At 50.8% G+C, this 24,376-nt stretch overlaps 1 protein-coding gene across 1 annotated transcript; it reads left to right on the forward strand.

Annotated features, from left to right (window-relative positions):
- The first annotated feature begins 1,468 nt into the window (after positions 1-1,468).
- Positions 1,469-24,160, forward strand: iqgap3 (IQ motif containing GTPase activating protein 3). Its single transcript, XM_066721183.1, has 38 exons — positions 1,469-1,737; positions 3,223-3,310; positions 3,424-3,580; positions 5,079-5,156; positions 5,445-5,521; positions 5,837-5,904; positions 8,974-9,087; positions 9,522-9,700; positions 10,077-10,158; positions 10,566-10,729; positions 11,027-11,114; positions 11,351-11,514; positions 11,676-11,836; positions 11,939-12,048; positions 12,227-12,390; positions 12,524-12,614; positions 12,850-13,017; positions 13,203-13,345; positions 13,455-13,625; positions 13,998-14,081; positions 14,995-15,066; positions 15,322-15,391; positions 15,560-15,768; positions 16,018-16,170; positions 16,646-16,809; positions 16,930-17,154; positions 17,471-17,611; positions 17,709-17,793; positions 18,174-18,406; positions 18,520-18,652; positions 19,628-19,730; positions 19,989-20,136; positions 20,341-20,428; positions 20,615-20,827; positions 21,023-21,189; positions 21,269-21,394; positions 21,588-21,696; positions 22,446-24,160. Exons 1-38 carry the CDS (start codon positions 1,704-1,706, stop codon positions 22,557-22,559), a joined length of 4,938 nt encoding a protein of 1,645 aa, XP_066577280.1. The 5' UTR covers positions 1,469-1,703; the 3' UTR covers positions 22,560-24,160.
- The last annotated feature ends 216 nt before the right edge of the window (positions 24,161-24,376 follow it).

Consider the following 24,376-nt stretch of genomic DNA (forward strand, 5'->3'; position numbering starts at 1 on the left):
GACGGTAGGCAATTAAGGTCACAGTTATAAAAACTTAGGACACTAAAGAGACCTTTCTACTGACTGTGAAAAACACCAGAAGAAAGATGCCCAGAGTCCCTGCTCATGTGCGTGAACGAGCCTTAGACATGCTGCAAGGAGGCATGAGGACTGTAGATGTGGCCAGGGCAATAAACTGCAATGTCCGTACTGTGAGACACCTAAGACAGCGCTACAGGAGACAGGAAGGACAGCTGATCGTCCTCGCAGTGGCAGACCACATGCAACAACACCTGCACAGGATCGGTACATCCCAATATCACACCTGCGGGACAGATACAGGATGCAGTAACAACTGCCCAAGTTACACCAGGAACGCACAGTCACTCCATCAGTGCTCAGACTGTGCGCAATCGGCTGAGAGAGGCTGGACTGAGGGCTTGTAGGCCTGTTGTGAGGCAGGTCCTTACAGACATCACCGGCAACAACGTCGCCTATGAGCACAAACCCACCTGCGCTGGACGTGATTTCCTGCAAGACAGGAATGTCAGTGTCTGCCATGGCCAGCGAAGAGCCCGGATCTCAATCCCATTGAGCGCGTCTGGGACCTGCTGGATCGGAGGGTGAGGGCTAGGGCCATTCCCCCAGAAATGCCTTGGTGGAAGAGTGGGGTAACATCTCACAGCAAGAACTGGCAAATCTGGTGCAGTCCATGAGGAGGAGATGCACTGCATTTACACATGTTAAGTTTGCTGAAAATAAAAGCAGTTGAAAGTGAGAGGATGCTTCTTCTTTTGCTGAGTTTGTGTGTGTTAGTGTATAAAAAAGGTTAATAAAAGGAGAGGAGCAGCGCTGCGGTCAGTGAGAGACCCACTTTCTCCAATCATGTGAAAAATATTCCCAAGCAAGGGACAGCTTTAATAATAACATCACTATCTCCATCCCACAGAAAAACTGTGGGAGAGGGACACACAGACCCACTGGCTGCCCAATGTGTATCTAACTGTCACAGCCTGAGGGACAGTATAGACACCATGCCTGCTAGAGGGAGGGATGGGATGAAAGGCAACCTGCTTTGCGAATATTTGGGTTGTGTGAGGGTGGTGGAGGGGATTGTATTGAAATATTGTTTGTTATAATTTCTGTAATGCTTTGGCAATACCAAATACTGTTGTCAGTGCCAATAAAGCAAATTGAATTGATTCACACCAGAAGTCCTGCCTGGGAGAGCGGTGCCTTCTCCACACATGTCCATTAAAACACTGCTATTATAACAGTTCTTAGTGTATCGGTAACCTTAACGGCAATGCAGTTCATTCAGGTTCCGAGGTCTGTATTTCTTTCTCCCAAATCGAGTTACAGAAACTGCAATGAATATGTAATCGTTTTCTTAAAGAACTACATCCCCCATAATCCAACGCGCTTGACCGCACTCCCGATGGATTTTGGCCAGTGGGCGCCACCGTCAGTTATCGAGTTTGACGGCGGGATTTTCAAACCAGACAGAAAGTAAACACAGGCAGGACCGGTCTTTTTCCAGGGACCTCGCTGGGTTATTAAAAGTGTGTTTTTCCCCCCCATAATTTGAAAGCATGAAGATGAAGTGACTTCCATTACAAATACAGAGAAGTGAATCCGCAGAATCCGTCACTAGGATTGTCATCTTTGTGCAAAAATACTTTGTTCTCTGTGTTATTGGTGGAAAAGCCTCGTTTTTAAAGAAGATGGGGGATTGTGAAGGACAAACGCGATCGGCCTGTAAGTTGCCAGCTTTATTATTACTGTTATTATTATTAGTGTGTTTGCTGTAATGTCATATCATTCATCGAGCGGCGGTGGCCTGTATACTGCTGTGTGTGTGTGGTGTATCGTGGTGGTTTCCCTGTTTAAAGTGTGGTCGTGTTGGTTGCGCAGATTCCCGCAGTTCTGCATCTTTCCGGTGCTCCCATTGGCGGAGCGGCGCAGAGCTGCGGGAATCTGCGCTGCTCGGCCTGCAGCTGTGTAGGTGTAACACGAAATACGCGTCTTTATCCTGGAAGGGACTTTATGATTGCCCACTGATCTCTACCCCACCCGTCCTCTGGGGCTCGGAGATCCTTTTGCTGGCTTTAATTGAGTCGCTGCGGTTTGGGCAACGTGTCCCCTGTCAGCGCACACCCGTTGGGATCGCTGGAAATGTGCAGATCTGCGCCGAACTGCGGACATCTGCGCCACCAGGCCGGGACCAATCAGAATCGACTAATCAAATGCGTTCTGAATCAGTAGACTAGTGTGTCGTCATTTCTCCTAATTCGAGAATATAGTTAATTGGTTGTTTGGTTTTTATTATTTATCATTATGTCTTGTGCATCTTACATTTTCTCTGATTCATAGTGTTGCTTATTGTGTGTTGGTTGTGGACAAGTGTCCTGTCCCCTGTGCTTAAAACAGGGCTTTCCAACTCAATTCCTGCATGGTGGCACTGTCTTTGGCACTCTGTTCCAGCCCAGCTCCTAATTACCTAGTCTAATTAGGGCCCAGCTAATTATCTTAGCTTTCAGTGTTTCGTCTCAGGTTGTATTATTATATATAATATATATATATGTGTTTGTGGCAACTGTAAAATGCCTGAAAACAAATTACACACAAGTGTCCCTCGTGCCAACAGCCTCCTGCCACTTTTATGCAACAAACGTTTAATTTGTTTTGATCACCACCTTTCCAAATCCGAACTGAAGAGATTTGTTGTCATGTGATTTCCAATTGAGTATTTAAAGTGTTTATTTTTTTTTTAAATGTGTCTGATTCACAGGTTATTTATGTCATACTTTTTGCGGGCCAAAACAAGTGTGGGTGTGGGCTAAATTTGGTCCCCGGGCTTATTGGTCTAATTATACAATTTGATGAATTGAACCTTTCTTTCTACAGATTCTGAAATGTTCTGTGGGTTCAGTGTTTTGAGTCGGACACATTGTATTGACCATAAAAATAAAATAGTGTAAGATAAGCCTACCTGAGTAAATAATGACACTAAGTAATTGGGAGCTCCTGTTGGAACAAAAACCAGCAGACACTGCGGCCCCCCAGGACTGGAGTCTGACACCCCTGCTCTAGGGTCTCAGCCCTGCGGGTTTACTGAGAGCCAGAAGAGAGAACGCAAACTTTGTCATATCCTGGCCGCATGCCGTTGCGAGTGTTTAAGGGACTTCGCTGTTGTGTTGGAGCCTCAGACCCTGAGATCTACTCATTGTGTGTATCAATCAGACGAGAGACTGACTGCCGAGGAGATGGACGAGCAGCGCGTCCAGAACGTGGCCTACCAGTACCTGTGCCATCTGGAGGAGGCCAAGAGGTCAGTGCCCACTACCCACCCGCCCCTTAATAAACAAATAAAAACCCTGCAAGAGGCACAGTGTGTGTGTGTGTGTGTGTTGGAGGCTCTCATGCCTCTTTCCCTTACCGCAGGTGGATGGAGGCCCTTCTCCACAAGGAGCTGCCCGCCCCCACCGAGCTGGAGGAGGGGCTGCGCAACGGGGTGCTGCTGGCCAAACTGGGCCACTGTTTCGCCCCCAGCAGCGTGCCGCTCAAGAAGATCTACGACCTGGACCAAGGACGCTACGAGGTGAGCCCCGCCATCTGTACAATGCCACATCCCACGGCTTCTATTAACCTGTAAACCGGATTCAGCTTCCTCGTTTACAGATCCACAGAAGGGTCGGAGGTGCTGGTCCCGGCTTCTCATCCCTGGTTCTGGGGTCCCTCTCTGTGCTGCTGGTGTTGGTTCCCACCGAGTGTCTCTTGTACCCCATCGAAACCATATTTGAACCCCTGATCTACTTTGTTTGACTTTTTAGATTGTTTAGCTTGTCAAAAAGTTGAATAATGTCCCACTGAGACAGTGTGAAAACAATTTTACAAATGAGAATCTGGAAATGTACGCAAAAGTCGTTGCCCTGACTGAGTCTCAGTTTCCCTTCATATTTCCTGGCTTCTTATTACAAAAATAAATGAATACATCAATTAATAATTAAATCCATTTAGTCCCTTTTGTTTAATCTTACTATGCCTTGAGTGTGTACTGTATATAAAAGTTAATTGTAATTAAACGTCACTCTTAATTATATAGCTGTAGATAGAACAATAATCTCAGCCTGTGTTTTGCGGCTGAGGTTGAGCATGGCAGAGAACACTGAATTATATATTTTTTGCTGTGTGCGGCCCATTTCAACACATGGTTAAATCAATATTTTGGATATGCGACCTGCGATAGAAGTTGAGTTGTGCATCTTTGGTCTAAACCGTTTGACTAGTCTTAATCTGACCATTAACTAGTCCAGTGAGAGTCAAAAAAAGTTAGCCTCCTCAGGCCAATTTAGGATTTAAATCTATTTTTCCATTGGGAAAATCACTGTTACTGATGTTGACTCCTCCCATTGGCTCACACACTGCTCTCCCGCCCTCTGGCCATCCCCCAAACCAGAGACTCCGCCCATAGCCTTCAATAACCAATCCTGTGCTCTGTTTGAGTTTTGAGGGCGGTCCTCCTCCAGTACCCAGATGCCACCTTTTAAATATTTGTTTAATGCATTCATCCATCATTTCTGCCCGTCTTTTACAGACACACACACAGCGGATTGACGCTCTACTTTATTTCATCTAAGAGCTTGTGTTTGAGTGCGTTAGAGCAAGTTTCTGAAAATTCCCCCAAAGTATATATTTTTCTGCATTATATTCCAATAACATTCACAGATTTTCAGTGACTTTGAGCTCGGATCGTCGCTGTTTTAGAGATGCGTCCGCCATGTATCTTAAAATACCCAGAATGCTTTGTGTAAGTGAGACCAGTCTAAGGAAAGACTTTCATGCAGTTTCGAGTGTCTATCGTTAGTATGACTTCTAATTATACTGAGACAAAGACTCAGTCTATGTTTATGCAACCAGCGCGTTCACAAAGTTTGCTGCATTTTGAAGAGGCGTGAGTCGCAGCTGCTCATGCGTGGCGTGCAGTGCTCTGAGCCCCATTGTCTGCCCCTCCCGTCTCACGTCCTCACACTTCCCACCGCACAGTCACGGTCTCACTGATGCTCTTCCCTCCTTCTGCTCTCCCCTGTCTCCCACAGGCCGCCGGGCTGAACTTCCGCCACACCGACAACATCAACCATTGGCGCAACGCGATGGCGGAAGTCGGGCTTCCCTCGGTACTGGAGAGTTTCTCGTTCCCTCGCTTCCCCATTGGCGGAGTCGCTCCCCGAGCATCAGTTTAAGTGTCAGCCTCCGTCATCTACGGTTTATTGACTGAAGAGACGGTTCCTAATCACGCTTTTGAACATGTGTTTGTTGTTGTTGTTGTGTTTTGGTTTCTTTCTTTTCCAGTGTTTAATTTTTCTAGACCTAGGAAATCGAATTTTACCCTAAAATAGTGAAGTCCTGGTTCTTGCTCACAGTTGTGTGCTCTTTGAGACCTGACACCTCGCCTCTCCTCTCAGATCTTCTACCCAGAGACCACAGACATCTACGACAGGAAGAACATGCCGCGCACGGTGTACTGCATCCACGCGCTCAGGTGGGCTCGCCGCTCTGCCTCGGTTCCCTATAGTTGCTGGTCTGCCCTCCTTGTGCTGAATTTTGAGATACTGTGATGATATAAGAACATAAGAAAGTGTCCAATCGAGAGGAGTCCATTCGCCCCATCGTGCTCGTTTGGTGTCCATTAATAACTAAGTGATCCAAGGATCCTATCCAGTCTGTTTTTGAATGTTCCCAAATCGTCTCTTCAGCCACATCGCTGGGGAGTCTGTTCAGATTGTGACTCTCTGTGTGAAGAAGTGTCTCCTGTTTTCTGTCTTGATGTGTCTCTCTCTCTCTCCCTCTCCTGCAGTCTGTACCTTTTCAGACTCGGGCTGGCCCCTCCGATACAGGACCTGTATGGCAAAGTCAAATTCACAGGTAAAAACCTCTCTGTCTCTTCATCAGGTCGACAGACTGCTTACAAGATCTCACTGTGGTTCTTAGCCCGGCCTGAGTCCCAGTGTGGGTCTCTCTCTGTCTCTCAATTTAAATTCAATTCAATTGCCAAAGCAGTTAATATTACACACATACAGTTAAATTAAATTAAAAAAAAAAACAAATGGAAAAAGTACAATATAATTTATAAATAAAATCTTAATAGACATGTACATTAACTTTATTTATAGTTAACAGCTGGTGCTCCTGTATGTTTTCACAGTGAGCCCCTCAGGCTGTGGCAGGCGGCTACATATTGGGCGGCCAGGGGGGCTGTGTGTCCCTCCCCCAGGAGGATAGCTTTTTTTTTTTTGCATTTATCAATTCTGAAAAAGATGTTATAATATTAATGAATTTATTAAAGAATATTTCCCTAATTTGGCTCTATTTACTGCAGTGCAGGAGGAAGTGCATCTCTGTCTGCACTCTCCTGTCTCGCAGTAACCACAGCGCCGCTCCTCTCTGGGCAGCCAGCTCTGCCTGTGTCGGCCCGTCTCTATGGCCAGGCTGTGGTCACTGAGCCTGTACTTGGTCAGGATCCGTCTCTACTTCGCATCTCTGACAGTGAAGCGATACTCTGCCAGGGTGTATTCTCTCTTTAGGGCCCGATAGCAATCCAGTTTAGTTTAGTTTCATTGTTCCAGATAGGAGGTTTTGGTTAACTTTATAATTTGGTTGACTGATTGGGGGCAGGTACGCAGTGCTGACCTGAGGCTGGTCTCTGTTCGCAGTATTAGTGGGGGTCAGTGCCGTGAGCTTCAGGGCCAGCTGACTCGGGGGACTCTTTTCAGGACGTGTTTGTCTGTGAAGGTCTGTGGGGTGTAAATATGATCGGTTGTGCGGTGATTCGGTAGAAATCCAGTCTGACTCTGACTCAGGACACTGTGTCGTAAGGAAGGCCAGTATCCGGGCGTTAATGATGCTGCAGAACACCTTCCCCAGGTTGCTGCTCACACAGATGCCCCGGTAGTTGTTAGGGTCGAATTTGTCTCCACTCTTATAGATTGGGGTGATCAGCCCCTGGTTCCAGATGTCAGGGAAGTAACCAGTACTGAGGACCATGTTGAACAATTTAAGCTCAGCCTCCTGCAGTTGTGCGCTGCTGTGTTTGAGCATCTCAGTGCTGATGCTGTACAGGCCGCAGGCTTTTCTGGGTGAAAGTGCCTGGAGCTTTTTAGATAGTTCCTGTAGGGTGATTGGAGCGTCAATTGTGTTTTGATTTATTTTTAATAGATTTTTCGAGTACTTTCAATTTTTCCCTAGTTTCAATTTGTTTGTGTGTCAGATCATTTTGTTGGATATCTTTTATAAAGGTTTTCAAAGTATTTTTTCCAAATGGTTCCGTTTTGTATTTCCAATTCTTGTTGTTTTGTTGAATTTAAATTGTTCCACATTTCCCAGAACTCGTTTTGGTCGACAGATTTGTCTGTCTGTGAGTGTTTTGTTTGTGTGTTTGTTCTCTCTCTCTCTCTTTCTCTCTCTGTCCCCCCCTCCTCTCTCAGTTCAATTCAAGGTGCTTTATTGACATGACAAACACATTTGTATTGTCAAAGCAACTGAACATACATATATGGAAAATTAAATTGTATAATTGTAAATCACAAAATGTATTAAAGTACAGAAAAAACTTTAAATGAAATATAAATGATCTTTTATACATTGAAATAAAAAGTTTATTATTTACAGATTTATTTTTTTGATTTGATTTCAAACATGTAAATACACTCACCTAAAGGATTATTAGGAACACCTGTTCAATTTCTCATTAATGCAATTATCTAACCAACCAATCACATGGCAGTTGCTTCAATGCATTTAGGGGTGTGGTCCTGGTCAAGACAATCTCCTGAACTCCAAACTGAATGTCTGAATGGGAAAGAAAGGTGATTTAAGCAATTTTGAGCGTGGCATGGTTGTTGGTGCCAGACGGGCCGGTCTGAGTATTTCACAATCTGCTCAGTTACTGGGATTTTCACGCACAACCATTTCTAGGGTTTACAAAGAATGGTGTGAAAAGGGAAAAACATCCAGTATGCGGCAGTCCTGTGGGCGAAAATGCCTTGTTGATGCTAGAGGTCAGAGGAGAATGGGCCGACTGATTCAAGCTGATAGAAGAGCAACTTTGACTGAAATAACCACTCGTTACAACCGAGGTATGCAGCAAAGCATTTGTGAAGCCACAACACGTACAACCTTGAGGCGGATGGGCTACAACAGCAGAAGACCCCACCGGGTACCACTCATCTCCACTACAAATAGGAAAAAGAGGCTACAATATGCACAAGCTCACCAAAATTGGACAGTTGAAGACTGGAAAAATGTTGCCTGGTCTGATGAGTCTCGATTTCTGTTGAGACATTCATATGGTAGAGTCAGAATTTGGCGTAAACAGAATGAGAACATGGATCCATCATGCCTTGTTACCACTGTGCAGGCTGGTGGTGGTGGTGTAATGGTGTGGGGGATGTTTTCTTGGCACACTTTAGGCCCCTTAGTGCCAATTGGGCATCGTTTAAATGCCACGGCCTACCTGAGCATTGTTTCTGACCATGTCCATCCCTTTATGACCACCATGTACCCATCCTCTGATGGCTACTTCCAGCAGGATAATGCACCATGTCACAAAGGTCGAATCATTTCAAATTGGTTTCTTGAACATGACAATGAGTTCACTGTACTAAACTGGCCCCCACAGTCACCAGATCTCAACCCAATAGAGCATCTTTGGGATGTGGTGGAACGGGAGCTTCGTGCCCTGGATGTGCATCCCACAAATCTCCATCAACTGCAAGATGCTATCCTATCAATATGGGCCAACATTTCTAAAGAATGCTTTCAGCACCTTGTTGAATCAATGCCACGTAGAATTAAGGCAGTTCTGAAGGCGAAAGGGGGTCAAACACAGTATTAGTATGGTGTTCCTAATAATCCTTTAGGTGAGTGTATGTATGTCATTGTATTTCTATTTTATTTACAGCTGGTGCTCATGTCTCTCTCTCTCTCTCTCCCCAGAGGAGGAGATCAACAACATGAAGAGGGAGCTGGACAAGTATGGGATCCAGATGCCAGCCTTCAGCAAGATCGGAGGCATCCTGGCCAACGAGCTGTCCGTGGACGAGGCCGCAGGTAAGGAGACCAACCCAACCAGCCACACAGTACAGAGGCTGAAGGCTGGAAGCAGTTGCAATAGGGTACCTAACGTATGGACCGAAATGTGGAAGATAGTTCTGTTTGTTTTTTGGAGCATTACTAGTTAGGTCCAGAGAGAGCACTGTTTTTATTCTCTTGCGCTGGTACTATATGTATTGCACTCGCATGAAGATGTTTGATTCTTCTACAGTTCATACAGCTTGAACGGATAGAGGTTAGATGGTATTTGAACCTTACTTGCTGTGAAAATGGGTCTACATTTTTCTAAAGATTGGTCTTTTAAAGTCTTGAATCTTTCTTTTTTTGTTCTCCTTCTCTCTCGTACTCTCGTTCTTCTGTCCTTCTCTCTCTCTCCTTCTACCTCCCGTTCTCTCTCTCGCTCTCGCTCTCTCTCTCTGTCCGGCGGGCAGTCCATGCGGCCGTGATCGCCATTAATGAGGCGGTGGAGCGGGGCAGTGTGGAGGACACCGCGCGGGCGCTGCGCAACCCCAACGCCATGCTGACCAGCCTGAGCGACGCCCTGGCGCCCGTGTACCAGGAGATGCTGCACCAGGCCCGGGCACAGAAGGCCACCAGCGCCGGGAAGAGGGTGGGTCCAACATGGCTGCCAGACCTTTAAGGCCGACTGGCAACAAGCCCCCCTTCACTTGGTGTTGCGCCAGCTGTGTCAGTTTGGTTTGATCCGATTGGCTGAAGGCAAGTGACATCACCAAGTTGATGCAGCTGCCCCACTTCCTGCTTTTTGTTCCAGCTGAGCTCTCAGTGGCTTCTGTAAACCCTTAACGAACGGGATCATTGGGCCAATCAGAGCTTTTTAATCCTTTTTCAAGCATTCGGGGAAAATATAAATTGACTTTAGACTTTTTCGACCGCTAAACCATTAGAGAAAAGTCAATTGACAGACATTATTAGTCCAATTAATGATTAGTCTGCACACAGCGACTGAATGCTCCTTTCCGTTTCAGCGCAACGGCTCTGAAGAGAAAGACATCTATGAGGAGTACCTGACCCAGGCGGAAATCCAAAGCAATATCAACAAGGTCAATGGTGAGGATAGATTGACTTTTTTTCTTTATCATTATTTTAATTATTAGACCCAAAGGCGATCGGACACGTATCCTGCCCTGGGACTGAGAGAGAGAGGAGGGTCTGTTTCAGGGAGGGGATGGAGGGGAGATATAGTTAAAGCATTATTTTGAGTTATACGAAGCCTCCCTAAATGTAACTTTTTGTTAATTGTGGTTCAGAGCAGCGTGTCTGTCTGTCTGTGACAGAGCGATGACTGGGGCTGGTCTGTGTCTGCGTGTATCTACGTGTGTGTGTGTGTGTGGTGTCTGTGTGCATACACGTGTGGCGTCTACGTGTTTGAGTGCATGTGTGTGTCTACGTCTGTGCGGCATGTGTGTTCCAGGGCACTGACTCAGCCTTCCTGGCCGTGATTGTGTGTGTTCCAGAGCAGGCAGCGCTGGAGTGTGTGGACGAGGCGCTGGAGCACGCCGACGCCCTAGCGCTGTACACCGCCCTGCAGAGCCCCTGCCTGGCGCTGCGGGCGCTGCAGAGAGACCACGCCCACTTGTACCTCGAGCAGCTGGCCGCCGACCGCGAGCAGAAGGCCCTGGTGAGAGACAGCCAAAGCCCGCCAGACAGGATGGCACGCTCTGTCGGCCATTGTGCCTCCTGGCATCTACTGGCCTAGTGCCTGATGGGACAGTGGAAGGAGGGGTGGTTGGAGGAAGTAGGGGCCCGGGGGGTGTTCGACTCTTAATATAAGCTCTATTACTGAATTGGTAACCATCGTTGGACAGAAATAACCATTGCAAATTTTTGGAAACATAAGATCCAAAGTGGGATGCTTGGTGCGTCTCCTTGGCCGTAGTTCTTATAGGAGGGATGTTGTGTGTTGTGTGCGCTGCAGGACCTGGGCTGTGTGGATGCTCTGGACCGCGAGGAGCTACAGGAGGGGGTTTGGGTGGCCAATGAAGAGGCCCAGCGCTCCCACACCAGTACGTACAGAGCCCAGACTTTCCCACAATTAGAAACTCCCCACTTTATTTTGAGAGGCTTAGTCTGTCTATTAGAGAGAAAAATATCTTAAATTCTATTAATTTTATTTGGTAAATACTGTAACACTTAATAATGACTGTGTTGTGTTGTGTGGTGTGCTGTATAATGACAGTGTGCATGCGTTCGTGTGTCCCTGTGCTGTACAATGACAGTGTGTGTGTGTGCCCCTGTGCAGTGCAGCTGGCAGTGCGTCAAATCAACGAGGCGCTGCAAGGAGGCGATGCCAGGCAGACGGTGCGGGCGCTGATGAACCCGGACGCCCAGCTGCCGGACGTCTTCCCCTTTGCCGCAGAGCTGTACCAGCACGAGCTGGCGCCCCTGCAGAGGCAGAGTGCCCAGGTGAGCCCCACGCCACGCCAGGCCAGCAACCAGTGTATCCATACACCAGTGTGGATTTCACTCCTGCTGTGCACTACTGGTGCCCATTTGCTATGCTGTACTGACTGTGAAGGGCATTGAGTGGATTTTGGACTTGTGTGCTTTCTCCTCTGGGCCACCAGGGGGAGCTGCAGCAGGAGGAGCTGTTCGTCGCTGTCGAGATGCTGTCTGCCGTGGCCCTGATCAACCGGGCCCTGGAAGCGGGAGACGTCCCGGGGTTCTGGACGGCCCTGATCAGCCCGGCGGTCGGCCTGGCTGACATCGATGACGGCTTAGTCCAGAGGTGAGCCGGGGTCGCCCTTCTCCCCTAATGAGGGGCAGAACCCACCCTGCACACACACTGCATGCACAGCCAGGCCCCCACAATGCCCCTCTCCCTGCCCAGGTACTTCGAGGAGCTGTCCGGACTGAGGGGACAGGCACCCCTGCTGACCTGGAACGACCTGCAGGGCGGCGTCAACGCCGTGAACTTGGCGGCGCAGGAAGAGCATGACCGTGAGTCTGCTGTTCCCCTCTGACCTCTGACCCCTGAGCCACACTGAGGCTTTATTCTCTTAATTCTATATTCTTATAAGTGACAATTGTACTTCTGAGCCAGCATTGTAAGGTCAAAGGTCACTGCATTCTCGCTAAAGATTATTCCTCACCTTCTTGTTTTTATTTTTGTTTCCAGAGATCCTCGCCATTGGCCTGATTAACCAGGCTCTGTCCCGCAGTGACCCTGAGCGCACGGTGGCCGCCCTGCTGCTGCCCTCTAGCGGACTGGAGGGGGTCCTACTCGCCAACGCCCGGCGCTACCACGATGTGCTGACGCGCGCCAGGAGGCTGAAGGCAGAGGTGGGTGGGCAGGGAGGAGGCGACGGGAACGTAAACCTCATGCTCCCCCTCTAGGAGCGCAGTTGGTCAGATCGGCCGAGGTGCACCTAACTCGGGGGGAGTATCAGTGTTGCTGCGCTCTGTTTCGCCACAGGAGACTGGGGACCCTGGCGCTGAGCTGTGGCTGGCCGAGATCCAGGAGGGGGTGCGCTGGGCCAACCAGGACAGCCAGAGGGCGCTGAAGAGTGAGTGTGCCGCCCCCCCGTGCCCCTCACCTCCTGAGTCCTGCCCCTGCGCTGGAGATATGCCCAGATTCTCCTAAATATCAATTAAGAGAGACTTTCCCCACTGTGTCCTTTTCTAGTGCTGTTGTGTGTGGGGGTGCCTTCAAAAGTGACCAACCACAAGACCCCCAGTGGGCAGTCCTTAATGAGCGTCTCCCTGTCTCCCTCTCTGTCTCTGTCCATCTCCCTGCCGCAGTGTCCCTGGGCCTGGCCGCCGTGAACCAGGCGGTGAAGGAGGGCAAGGCATCTCAGACCCTGCGCGTCCTGCGTCTGCCAGAGGTGGCGCTGCGCAACGTGGTGCCCGAGTGCGCGGGCGCCTACCAGGCCGAGCTGTCCGCCCTGCTCCGCTCCAAGGCCCTGCAGGGTGAGACCCCGTTCCCCACACGCGCGCACATGCACACAGTCAGCAGGGCACATGATCCCCATGCCAGCCCTAGCAAGCCAACAAGTGCATTATTGGGGGAAAAATAGGGCTTGTTCAAATATGTCTTCATAATGTGGAATTGTTTTGTGTCAGATATACACGCCGTTCTGCCTTGGTGTTCGCAGGTGACAACCGAAGCCCCTGGCTCCGGCACGCGCTGCTTGATGGGAGCTCCTATTACTTCCACCTGCAGAGGCTGGAGGGTGGCTGGGAGCGACCCCAGGGCTTCGAGCAGAACAGCCTCTACCTGCTCCACAGCGAGATACAGGTCAGGTTAAAAAGCAACCAGTCCCCACACGGGGCTTTGCTGCCTTTCGTTTTCCGTGACATCGTCGTCGTGTTATCGGTGCTGAGTGTCGATGTCGTCCCTCGCCCAGGCGGTGGTGTCGGGGGTGGCGGAGGCGAGCGGGCGGCAGGCGCAGTGGCAGGCCAGCGCCCCCATGCTGACCCGGCTGCAGGCGAGAGCGCGGGGCTTCCTCCTGCGCCGGGAACTGACCCAGCGCCGGTTCTTCCTGAAGAGACAGCTGCCCGCCATCATCACGATACAGGTACAGCAGTCACAGCCCACTGCCACCCTGCTTACCAGTCTGTCTGTTTATACCCTGTTGGTTTTTGTTTCAACCCAGCTTTTACTTAATTGAAGTAATAGTTGCCTATATCGGAGCCTTTTAATGATTTTTAACAATAGGGCTTTTAAGTATTTAATTGTATAAAGAACTTATTAAAGATTTAAAAAGTCAAATCTAAGCAGATTGTTACTTCAGTTAAGGGTTTAATTAAGTAACTGAGAGTTTGGTTGGAACAAAAACCAGCAGAGTAGGGCCTCCAGGACCAGGGTTGGGGACCAGTGGTTTATATCAGTCTGGAAACCAATTTCTAACTGTGGTGAGATGGTGAAAGGGCTCCTCTCTGTGTTTCAGGCTCACTGGAGGAGATACAGGCAGCAGAGGGCGTACAGGCAGCGGCTGCAGTACCTCTATCAGCACTGGCGCTCGGTTGTCAAGGTACGTGAAAAGCTAAAAACGCCTGACCCCCCCTCCCGATATCTCCTCTGAAGCTGGGCGTCTCGAGGCCCGGCCTACAGAACCGTTTCTAGGCATAAGCATCTCCTGGGGCGTAGTTTATGTGCTCGAAACCTGCCATCGATCTGCGGCTGAACGGCATCTGCGTCCTAACGGTGCGGGTGTGGCAGAATAGAAGAGAACCAAAATCGGGGGGCTGCGACCAAATTATAATGTCAGAAAAAATACCAAAAACATGCCAATCTCACGCAAAGAAAGTGTAAGAAAAACTAAAAACAAAACTGAAGAAAAATGGGCACAAGGTATTGAAATGTATAGAAAAGTACTGTAATATTATTTGGTTCTGCTTTGTTTCTACTGATGTACAGTAGCTGGTGGCATTCTGGCTAAAGTAGCTGCTTTAATGACCATGACATTAAATGTGTAGCTAAACCAGATAGCTGTCTCTATGGGGTTTTGTCCTCGTTACTTTAACTGCACAGTACAAATTCACCTTACCTGCCACCCAATAACATTTTATTATAACATGGTGGCTGTATCTGCATCTATAGAGAGTTTTACCTTGTCCCTCTTTAGTCTTTACATGTAGATTTGTACATTGTATGTGTTTGCTCATACAAACGTTTACAAGCAGTAGAAAAAGTGGAATTGACCACCAGCCCTGATATATGGGATCATTATCAGAACTAGAAACCTGCATTTATTAATCAGTAATGTAATAATCAGTTTATGGATGTAATGCTTACATTTGTACTTTTGTAATGTTTCAATTGTAAACCGCAAGTCGCCCTACCAATAAATACATAAATAACCAATCAATCAATTAGCCATCAGTAGCTGTTCTTGATGCTGCTAATCAATCCGCCTGTTCTTGATGTGGTGGTGTTGCCTGCAGATCCAGGCGTGTGTGCGGATGTGGCTGACCCGCCGGAGGTACCGCGCCCGCCTGCGGCACTTCAGGAAGAATGTAGGTGGACACACAGTGCTTGGTGGGGGGGTTAGGTTATACGTGTGTGTGTGTATATAAAGATATATAAATGACATCAGTTTCTGTTGAGTGCTTAGTGTATAACTGATAACGTTCTCTGGGCCCCTTTCAGCGCTCTGATTTGAATCCAGTTGGCATAAAGCTCCCGCTAATCTGTCGCTGTTTAACTGGGTGCACTGGTTGACAATGGGTTTGTGTTTAAACGATTGTCGTTCAAATCTCGTCATCTCCCAGGTTTGGGCCGTGGTCAAGATCCAGGCCTTCTTCAGGGCGAACAAAGCACGGGAGGACTACCGCATGCTGGGTAACTCTACATCACTGATCTCATTACTACTGTTATATAAGTATAATTACTGCTGTTTATGATTTTTGTTTGTGTCTGTCTCTCTCTCTCTCTCTCTCTCTCTCTCTCTCTCTCTCTCGCGCTCTCTCCTCTCTCCATCCATTTCCCTCCTCCTCTCCACCCTGCCAGTGAGCTCCCAGTCCCCGCCCCTCTCAGTGGTGCGCACCTTCGCCCACCTGCTGGAGCAGAGCGACGCTGACATCCGCCAGGAGGGGGAGCTGCTGCGCCTGCGGGGGGAGGTGGTCCGCACCATCCGCGCCAACCGGCAGCTGGAGAGCGACCTGGACCTCATGGACCTGAAGATCGGCCTGCTGGTCCGCAACCGCGTCACCCTGCAGGTCAGACACACGGACAGGAGGGGGCGGGCCCTGCATAAACACGGAGTAAACTACACCCTCTGCCCTGCATAAACACGGAGTAAACTACACCCTCTGCCCTGCATAAACACGGAGTAAACTACACCCTCTGCCATGCATAAACGCACATTCTCACATACACACACATACATTGGGAGAGGACACTGGGGGTTTGAATGACTCCTTAAAAACGCGCTCTGTCTTTCTCTGGCCCTGGTTCGGCGAGTCCAGGAGGTGGTGTCCCACTGTAAGAAGCTGACCAAGAAGAACAAGGAGCAGCTGTCGGACATGATGGCTCTGGACAAGCAGAAGGGCCTGAAGTCCCTTAGCAAGGAGAAGAGAGAGAAACTGGAGGCCTACCAGCACCTCTTCTACCTGCTGCAGGTGAGCGGGGGGGCTGCAGTAGGTGCTCCACCCAGGAATAATGCCCCAGTGAAGTGGCACTATGCTCACACCAAGCTGGCAAATACACTGTGATTGTTTCGTTCGTCTCTCTCTTGCTCTTGTTTGCTCTCGCTCTCATTCACTCTTTAATTTGGTGGTTTTCTGGTCAAGAAAAGCATTTCCAGCAGTCCCACCCAACTGTGAGCTTGAATGAGTGATTTGCTGTTCCTCATATCTTGATGCAATTATTTTGAGGGCGTGTTTCTCCACGCTTAACATTCCACCCATCATGCACCTGGAGCAGAAAGGGTCACGATTCACTCCTGCAATAAAGTCAACCGTGGTCAATAAGATCTGGTTTCCTTCAGTTTAGCAGCAAGAACGATCCCAAAACAGGAAGTGACCTTTGTGGACTTCCTGTAGTTAATTCGGTGAAGCTATGGCTGACCTATGGGTCTGCGTTGTGCCTGTGCAGACCCAGCCCCTGTACCTGGCCCAGCTCATCTTCCTGATGCCCCAGAGCAAGTCCACCCGCTTCCTGGAGTCAGTGATCTTCACGCTGTTCAACTATGGCTCCGACTGCCGGGAGGCCTACCTGCTGCTGCAGCTGTTCACCGCCGCCCTGCGCCAAGAGATCAGGTACCCAATTAACAAGCTCCGGTTTTCGGGCGGTAACCGTTAGTGTCCTTTGCGCTGTATCGCCCATCCCCGTGTCCGGCATGCCGCCCCCTGACTCCCTCCTCTCTCCCTCCGGCCCAGGCTGAAGGTGGACCAGCCCCAGGAGGTGGTGACAGGCAACCCCACGGTGATCCGGCTGCTGCTCAGCTTCTACCGCAACATCCGAGGGCACAACGCGCTGCGTGACGTCCTGGGGCCAGCCCTGCGCGAGCTGCTGCAGGACAAGGGCCACAGCATCCGCACCGACCCGGTGGAGATCTACAAGAGCTGGGTCAACCAGACCGAGTCGCAGACCGGCCAGAAGAGGTCAGCCCCGCCCCCAACCCAATCAAAATTGAGATGAGCTGACCCCAGCCCCGCCCCACCCAGTCATGTGACTCCAGGGCCCCTCCCATCTCCTCCTCTCGTATATTTTCACCCTCCCCAGTCTAGCCTCTTGGCTCCAGTAGGCAAACTTTTAGTCCAAAAAACTTCCTATTCATGCATCTTGAGAGAGAGAGTTACACTGGCTCTGAAAACACCAATGAAACGAGTAAGGTAGTTCGGGTGCAGCATTAATAAAGACCTGAAGATCCTGCCAGGCCCCTAAATCTCTCTCTCTCTCTCTCTCTCTCTCTCTCAGCTCCCTGCCATACGAGGTGAGTGCGGAGCAGGCCCTCAGCCACCCTGAGGTGCAGCGCCGCCTGGACATCGCCATGCGCCACCTCAAGACCCTGACCGACCGGCTGCTGACCGCCATCACCAGCAACCTGGACAAGCTGCCGTGAGTCCCTGCCTGTCTCTGGCCTCCATGTGTCGGCCTTCTCTCTATAACTCTGCTCTGAAGCCCCCAGCTGACATCGCACGTCTTCTCCTGCCAGGTACGGGATGCGCTATACCGCCAAAGTCCTGAAGGAGGCGCTGCAGGAGAAGTTCCCCCAGGCCAGCGAGGACGAACTCTACAAGGTACGGCTTGCCCTCGGTCACCTGCGTGGCTTTCCCTGTCTGGTTTTGAAACCAAAGACCCTCCATCAACTCCAAAGACAACTCCGCCTATTTGAGATGGGAATTCCTGTCTTACCTGAAACGGTGCATTGTGGGATTGCAAGGAGTTCCGGTGGCGCTTTTCTCCTTATCGCTATGAAGGAAAACCTGCCCTATTTCATATTCCATGTCTTTCTCTGTTGCCTCCCTGTGTCTTTCTCTGTGTCTCTCGCCCCCCCTGCTTTTCTCTCTCTCCCTCTCTTCCCACTCTTCTTGCTCTTACTTGCTGGCTTCCCCCTGCTTCTCGCTCTCTTCCCAACTCTCTCCCCTGTTCACCAGTGCTTCCTCTACCCCCGGTCCAGATCGTGGGCAACCTGCTGTACTACCGCTACATGAACCCGGCGGTGGTGGCCCCGGACGGCTTCGACGTGCTGGAGTTCTCGGCCGGCTCGGCGCTGCTGCCGGACCAGCGGCGCACCCTGGGCTCGGTGGCCCGAATCCTGCAGCATGGTGCCGCGCACAAGCACTTCCAGGGGGACAGTGCACACCTGCGGGCCCTCAACGACTACATCACCCTTACACACGCCAAGTTCAGGTGGGAGAGGGGTCGGGGCGGCTCTGCATCGGAGGTGTGGTGCGGCTGGAGGCCTGCCCTCGCCCTACGCCTCCGCGCTCTTATTAATCTCTCTCCCTCTCTCTCGTGTACAGGAAGTTCCTGGTGGCTGCCTGCGACGTCCCTGAGCCCGAGGAGCGCTTCAACATGGATGAGTACTCGGAGACGGTCATCCTCAACAAGCCCCTGGTCTACATCTCCCTCGGCGAACTCATCAACACGCACCAGGTCAGAGCCCCCCCAGAGACAGGCCAGCCCACCACGAGAGGGACATGGGCTAGGAAGAACCTGACTTTCACCCATCCAATGAAAACCATCAGCTTCCGGCATTCAATCACTGTTTATTGTGTTCATTCAAACTCACATGGAGTAATCCTTTGCTGACCGCGGGGGTTAGGTTCCCGAAAAAGACTGAAAGCCTAATGGCAGTGGTTCTCAACCCTGGTCCTGGACGAGTCCCGACCCTGCTGGTTTTTGTTCCAACCGAGCTCTTGATTACTTAATTGAACCCTTAATTGAAGTAACGATCTGCTTAGGTTTGACTTTTTAAAATGTGTGACGAAAGAGTTGGTTCCTATAAAATTCTATATAACCCCCTACTGTTTATAATATTTAAAGGCTCTGATTTGGGGTTCAATTAAGTTAATGAGAGCTCGGTTGGAACAAAAACCAGCAGGGTAGGGCGTACTGTACTGTGACATTAACACGTCGTGTGAAGGGGTGTCTCTTATTGTATCCGAGACGTCATCTCGTGCAGTTTGGACCAGAGATCCCTGCACACGACGTATTAACTTATTTAACACACACGTTGGGATTGGACATGCACAACTTTACTGTAGGGGGAAAAACTAGGTTATTTCCGTTATATATAACAATTAACCCCCCCTGCTCCCTATCTCAGAATGGTTTGGTCCAGGACCCGCTGTAACGGACCTACAGTAGCCGATTTCGGTTTGTGATTTCAAACTGGTTAAACCTAATTTAATGCATAATTTCTCTGTTTTTAATACCAATCAATTTACGTACGAGCTAAGAGGTATATGCATGTTTGGAAATGCGGCTCTGTGATTGGCTGGTTTCTCATCATGTGATTTATAAGACCAATCAGCGCGCACAGTTCAAAAAAGATCTCTTCCGCGCTGTTTTGATTTGAACAGTTGATAAATAATAGTAACGGTCTGGTCGTTCTCTGTTTGCGTTCAGCTGCTATTGGAGCACAAGGACTCGCTGTGTCCGGACCCCACCGACCCCCTGCGGGAGCTGCTGCGCGACCTGGGCCCGGTGCCGTCCATCGTGGATCTCATAGGTAACCATTCTGATCCATCAAAAGATCAGATGTGTCCCTGTGTGATAAGGGGTGTTTATAACTGTGTTTTGGGGGTTAACGTTACACCCTGTGCACAGTGCACAGGTGTGGAGTAGATCGGGCTCTCTGGATGTTCTGAAGGATGTTCAGAACAGAACTGTGGCTCCTGAACTGTTTCCACTATTTACGTTTGTTAAATTCAAACCTTGAGAGTCGTTTTACACGCCGGTCCACTGCTGTCTGTATGTGTTGGTCCAGGCGAGGGGGTGGTGAGCCCGGGCGACGCCAACGCAGAACAGACCCTGGCCCAGTACAGTAAGATGGAGGTTTCCCTCACGCTCACCAGCAAGTTCGACATCTTCGGCAGCGCTGACGACAAGCCGGACGCCAGGGGCCTGCTGCTGAGGTGAGGCGGGGAGAAGGGAAAGCGAGAGAGACTGGAGAGAGCGCACAGTTTAAAGGGAGAAGAGGCCTTTGCACAGTCAACTTTCTGGATGATGGACTGTAAATAACATGTCAGATGCAGAGAGGGGGAGGGAGGGAGGGATTTTGGGAAAGTTGGGTTTAAAACGTCACGGTGGTTGATAGACACCCCCCTCTTCCGTTGCAGCACCAAGCAGCTCATCATAGACGTGATCCGCATGCAGCCGGGGGACACGCTGGGCCAGGTGCTGCAGGCCTCGTCCTCTCAGGACCAGGTGAGCGGGCGGCGCCTTCTGCTGAAGCCGGGCAGCGTTTCACTTGCATTTGTATACGTTTTAATCACCCTATTTTAAACATGAACTGTGTGTGACCTGTGCAAATTATAACGATGTGGGTGAGACCGCACCCAGAGGGGTCCCCCGACCCACCCCGGTGACCCCGTGCCCTCCCTCGGCCCCCAGGAGACGCAGCACGTTCGCATGATGCAGCGCCGCGCCCAGCGGGACGCCCGCACCCCCGAGAAGATGAAGCGCAACCAGTCGCTCGTGGCCGACGGCAACCTGTCCCTGGAGGAGAAGAAGCGTAAGATCCTGCGCAGCCTGCGGAGGCTGGAGGGGCTGGGAGTGCTGGCCCCCCCCGACGGCGAGGCCCAGATCCTGGCGCTCATCGCAAAGGTATGGGGAGACCTCACTGGCATTTGTCACCACGATAGTCTGCCCCGATACAGAGGCCAGGCCCTGTCGCTAGGCCCCACAGTAAGCCACACTGAGGCGGATATCCGAGGTGACCGGTCCAGACTCGGACACTAGCCCCGGGAAACCCAGACCCACAGGCACACCAAAACACTGTCCCTCGCCCCTCCCAAACAGGACATCCGGAACCAGCGGCGGCACCGGCAGCGCAGGCAGGCTGAGCTGGTGAAGCTGAGACAGACGCTGCACGGCCTGGACTGCAAGAGCGCCTTCCACTGCGAGCAGATCGACTACTACAGCCAGTACATCCGCACCTGCCTGGACAACCTGACCGCCAAGCACAGGTGTGTAGGTGTGAGTTTGAGTGTGAGAGAGAGAGCGTGTGTGTGCGTTTAAGTGACCCAGTTGGTGTTTCGCTGTCAGGGGGAGCGGAAAGAAGAGCGCGGAGAGCAAGAGCAAGAAGGGGAAGCAGCCGACCCTGAGCTACACGGCGGCCCGCCTGCACGAGAAGGGCGTCCTGCTGGAGATCGAGGACCTGCCTGTCACACAGTGAGTGGATGCCATGGTTTACTGCATCTCTTTACTGTACTCATCAGTTTGGCAGCTTGTGTGCGCTGCATACTGACCCCGAACGCCAGCGAAAAAAAACACTGTTGAATAAAATGATACCAGTATACTGCCATTCACAATGCATCTCCCAGTCCAGTCCTGTGACCGCTCTCGTGTCACCCCCCCGGCTCAGGTTTAAGAACGTTATCTTCGACATCGTGCCCGGCGAGGAGGGCGGCACCTTCCTGGTGAAGGCGCGCTTCATGGGGGTGGACATGGAGAGGTTCCCCCTGAAGTACCAGGTGAGAGCGCGGGGCCTGGGCGTGGTGCTGAGGGTTGCCCGCCGCCAGGGATGTCTCTCGGGTGGCCCGGTGTGCCAGTGGGACTCGGACATGATGATGTGCCCAAGTCTTTCTACCTCCCTCCCTCTCTGTCTGTCTCCCTCCCTGTCTGCCCGTCTCCCTATCTCTCTCCCTGTCTGTCTCCCTCCCTGTCTGCCCGTCTCCCTATCTCTCTCCCTGTCTGTCTCTCTCCCTCCCTTCTTGTCTGTCTGTCTGTCTGTCCCTGTCTGCCTGCCTCCCTCCCTCCGTCTCTGTGTCTGTCTGTGTCCCTCCCTCCGTCTGTCCGTCTGCCTGCCTGCCCGCCCGCCTGTCTCCCTGTCTGTCTGTCTCCGTCTCTCTCCCTCCCTGCCTGTCTGTCCGTCTCTCTTCCGCCCTCCCTTCCTGTCTCCATCTGTCCCTGTCTGCCTGCCCGTATCCCTCCCTACCTCCCTCCCTGTCTGTTTCTCTCCCTCCTTCCCTCCCTGTCTGTTTCTCTCCCTCCTTCCCTCCTTGTCTGTCAGTCTGTTTCTCTCCATCCCTCCCTGTCTTGTCTGTCTTTCTCCCTCCCTACATCCCTGTCTCTCTCCCTCCCTCTTTGTATCTGTCTCCCTCCGTCTGTCTGTCTGTCTGTCTCCCTCCCTCCCTCCGTCTGTCTGTCTGTCTGTCTTCCTCCCTCCCTCTTGGTTTCCCACTCACAGTCTCTCTCTCTCTCTCTCGCCGCCCGCACACAGGACCTCCTGCAGCTGCAGTACGAGGGCGTGGCGGTGATGAAGATGTTCGACAAGGCCAAAATCAACGTCAACCTCCTCATCTTCCTGCTCAACAAGAAGTTCTTCAAGAAGTGAAGAGGGGAAAGGCGCCCCTCCGGTCCCGCCCCTGCGGGCGCTGACGAGCACCACCGGGCAGATGAGGTGGCCGAGAGAGAGGGGCGACCATTTTGTGCGACACTGTTGTCGTCCGTTTGTCGTCTTTGCTTTGTTTATATGATTTCCCCCCTAGTCCGGTTTGGTCCAGGATCGGGGCGCTCCGCCACGCCCCCACCATATGCCTCCTGACGGGAGTTTATCGCTCTCACCGGCCCACCACCCCGACTCCCCTGCGCGGCCCGGCCCTCCGCCTCCGTCCCTGCGAGCGTTCGTACGGAAATCACCCAGAGATTTTGGTCAAGTGTGGCGCTTCCCCTATTTTGCACCCACAGTGTGCGTAGACCGTAAGAAATGCTCAGGTTTAAAGCAATCTTCCCAACAGGAATCAAGACTCATATTTTGACGGGGAAGATGGGTGATCATGTAAAATGGAAATAAAAGTACTGCAGTGACTCCGATATGGCAGGGATCCATTTTAATATGTGTGCCAAATTAGACCGGTTTGTATTAAAACGTGATTTTGTTACTTCCAAATATGTCCTCTCTCTCTCTTTTGACGTTTTATCGTGGTGCCCTTCTGGGTTTTTTCTACACCTCTGGACCCTGAGACGCATTATTCAGTAGACCCAGAAGGGATTTTATTTATTTATATACATATATATTTTTAAATTTGCCTACAACGGCTGACATCACCACTAATCTTTCTGCTCGGGATGCCAGCCAGCTACTATATCCTGACGCTCAGCAGCCTCAGACCAGTTCTGCTATTTATATATCATGTATGGTGTGTATTTTCAATCGAGCCACCCTGGCCTGCGATCCACAGAGGCCACGGTTCAATTACAGGAGCCCCCTCGTGTCTCTCCCGGCCGTCCGTTTAGACCCAGTGAGGCGCTGGTGGCTTTGCAAAGTGCGAGTTTTTTTTATTGTTTGTCGTATTTAGCGGCGTGCGCGATGCCAGGAAATGGTGCTGGTGAGACCGCGCTTCCTGTGGCTGTGGCTTCGTCTGACTCCGGCTGGTTATGGGCGAGGGTCGCTTGTGCGGACGCGGTTTTAAAGGCGAGGGAAGGGCTCGTGACCTTTGACCCCCCCGGGGGCTCACGTCAACACTAAGATCCATCCTCGATCCATCTTGACCACCGTGTTTTAAAGGCTAAAAAAGGAATCGGGAATCCAATCTTGACCTCTGCAAGTGTCTGTAAATATTTCCTGTCTTTTTCTCATCTTGCTACCAGTTTTTACTCCTTGAGCTGTATCTCCCTCTCTTTCTTTTTTTCAATGCCTCGCCTGAAATAGACGTGTATTTGCGTGGCATCACCACAATGCTAAGACTTTATTCGTGCCAGTGCTGCCCAGACTACAGTGTAACCAGGGCCTGACTGGGACTCCTATATAAACGAGTTCAAAGCTTAATCGTGTTTGTGTTCGAGACGCCCTTTGTTATTTTATCTGTTGTAAGTGTGACTTGGGGCCCTGTAGTCTCTCTCTGCCGTGACCAGGTAGAGAAATCAAGGGGAAATGGTGGACGGTGTGAATGTGATGATTCGGCACAAGCAATAAAAATCGGATTGTTTGAATCATCTCTTCTCCTTGATCCCATCTGTGCGGCCGCCTGTTTCACCTTCGCCCTCCAGACGGCGAGACGGGGCGGCGGGGGGGCCATTACAGGTGCAGTTTGTAGCGTCGCCTCGTTTCCTGCTATGCGAGCAGCTGAAAACAAAACGTGCCGAGTGAGGTAATCGCTCAGACCACAAAATCGGATCTTGCCTCTGAGGTGCTAGAGGAGTTTTTAGCTT

This window comes from Amia ocellicauda, chromosome 14 (assembly GCF_036373705.1).
Source record: "Amia ocellicauda isolate fAmiCal2 chromosome 14, fAmiCal2.hap1, whole genome shotgun sequence".
Classification (NCBI taxonomy): domain Eukaryota; kingdom Metazoa; phylum Chordata; class Actinopteri; order Amiiformes; family Amiidae; genus Amia; species Amia ocellicauda.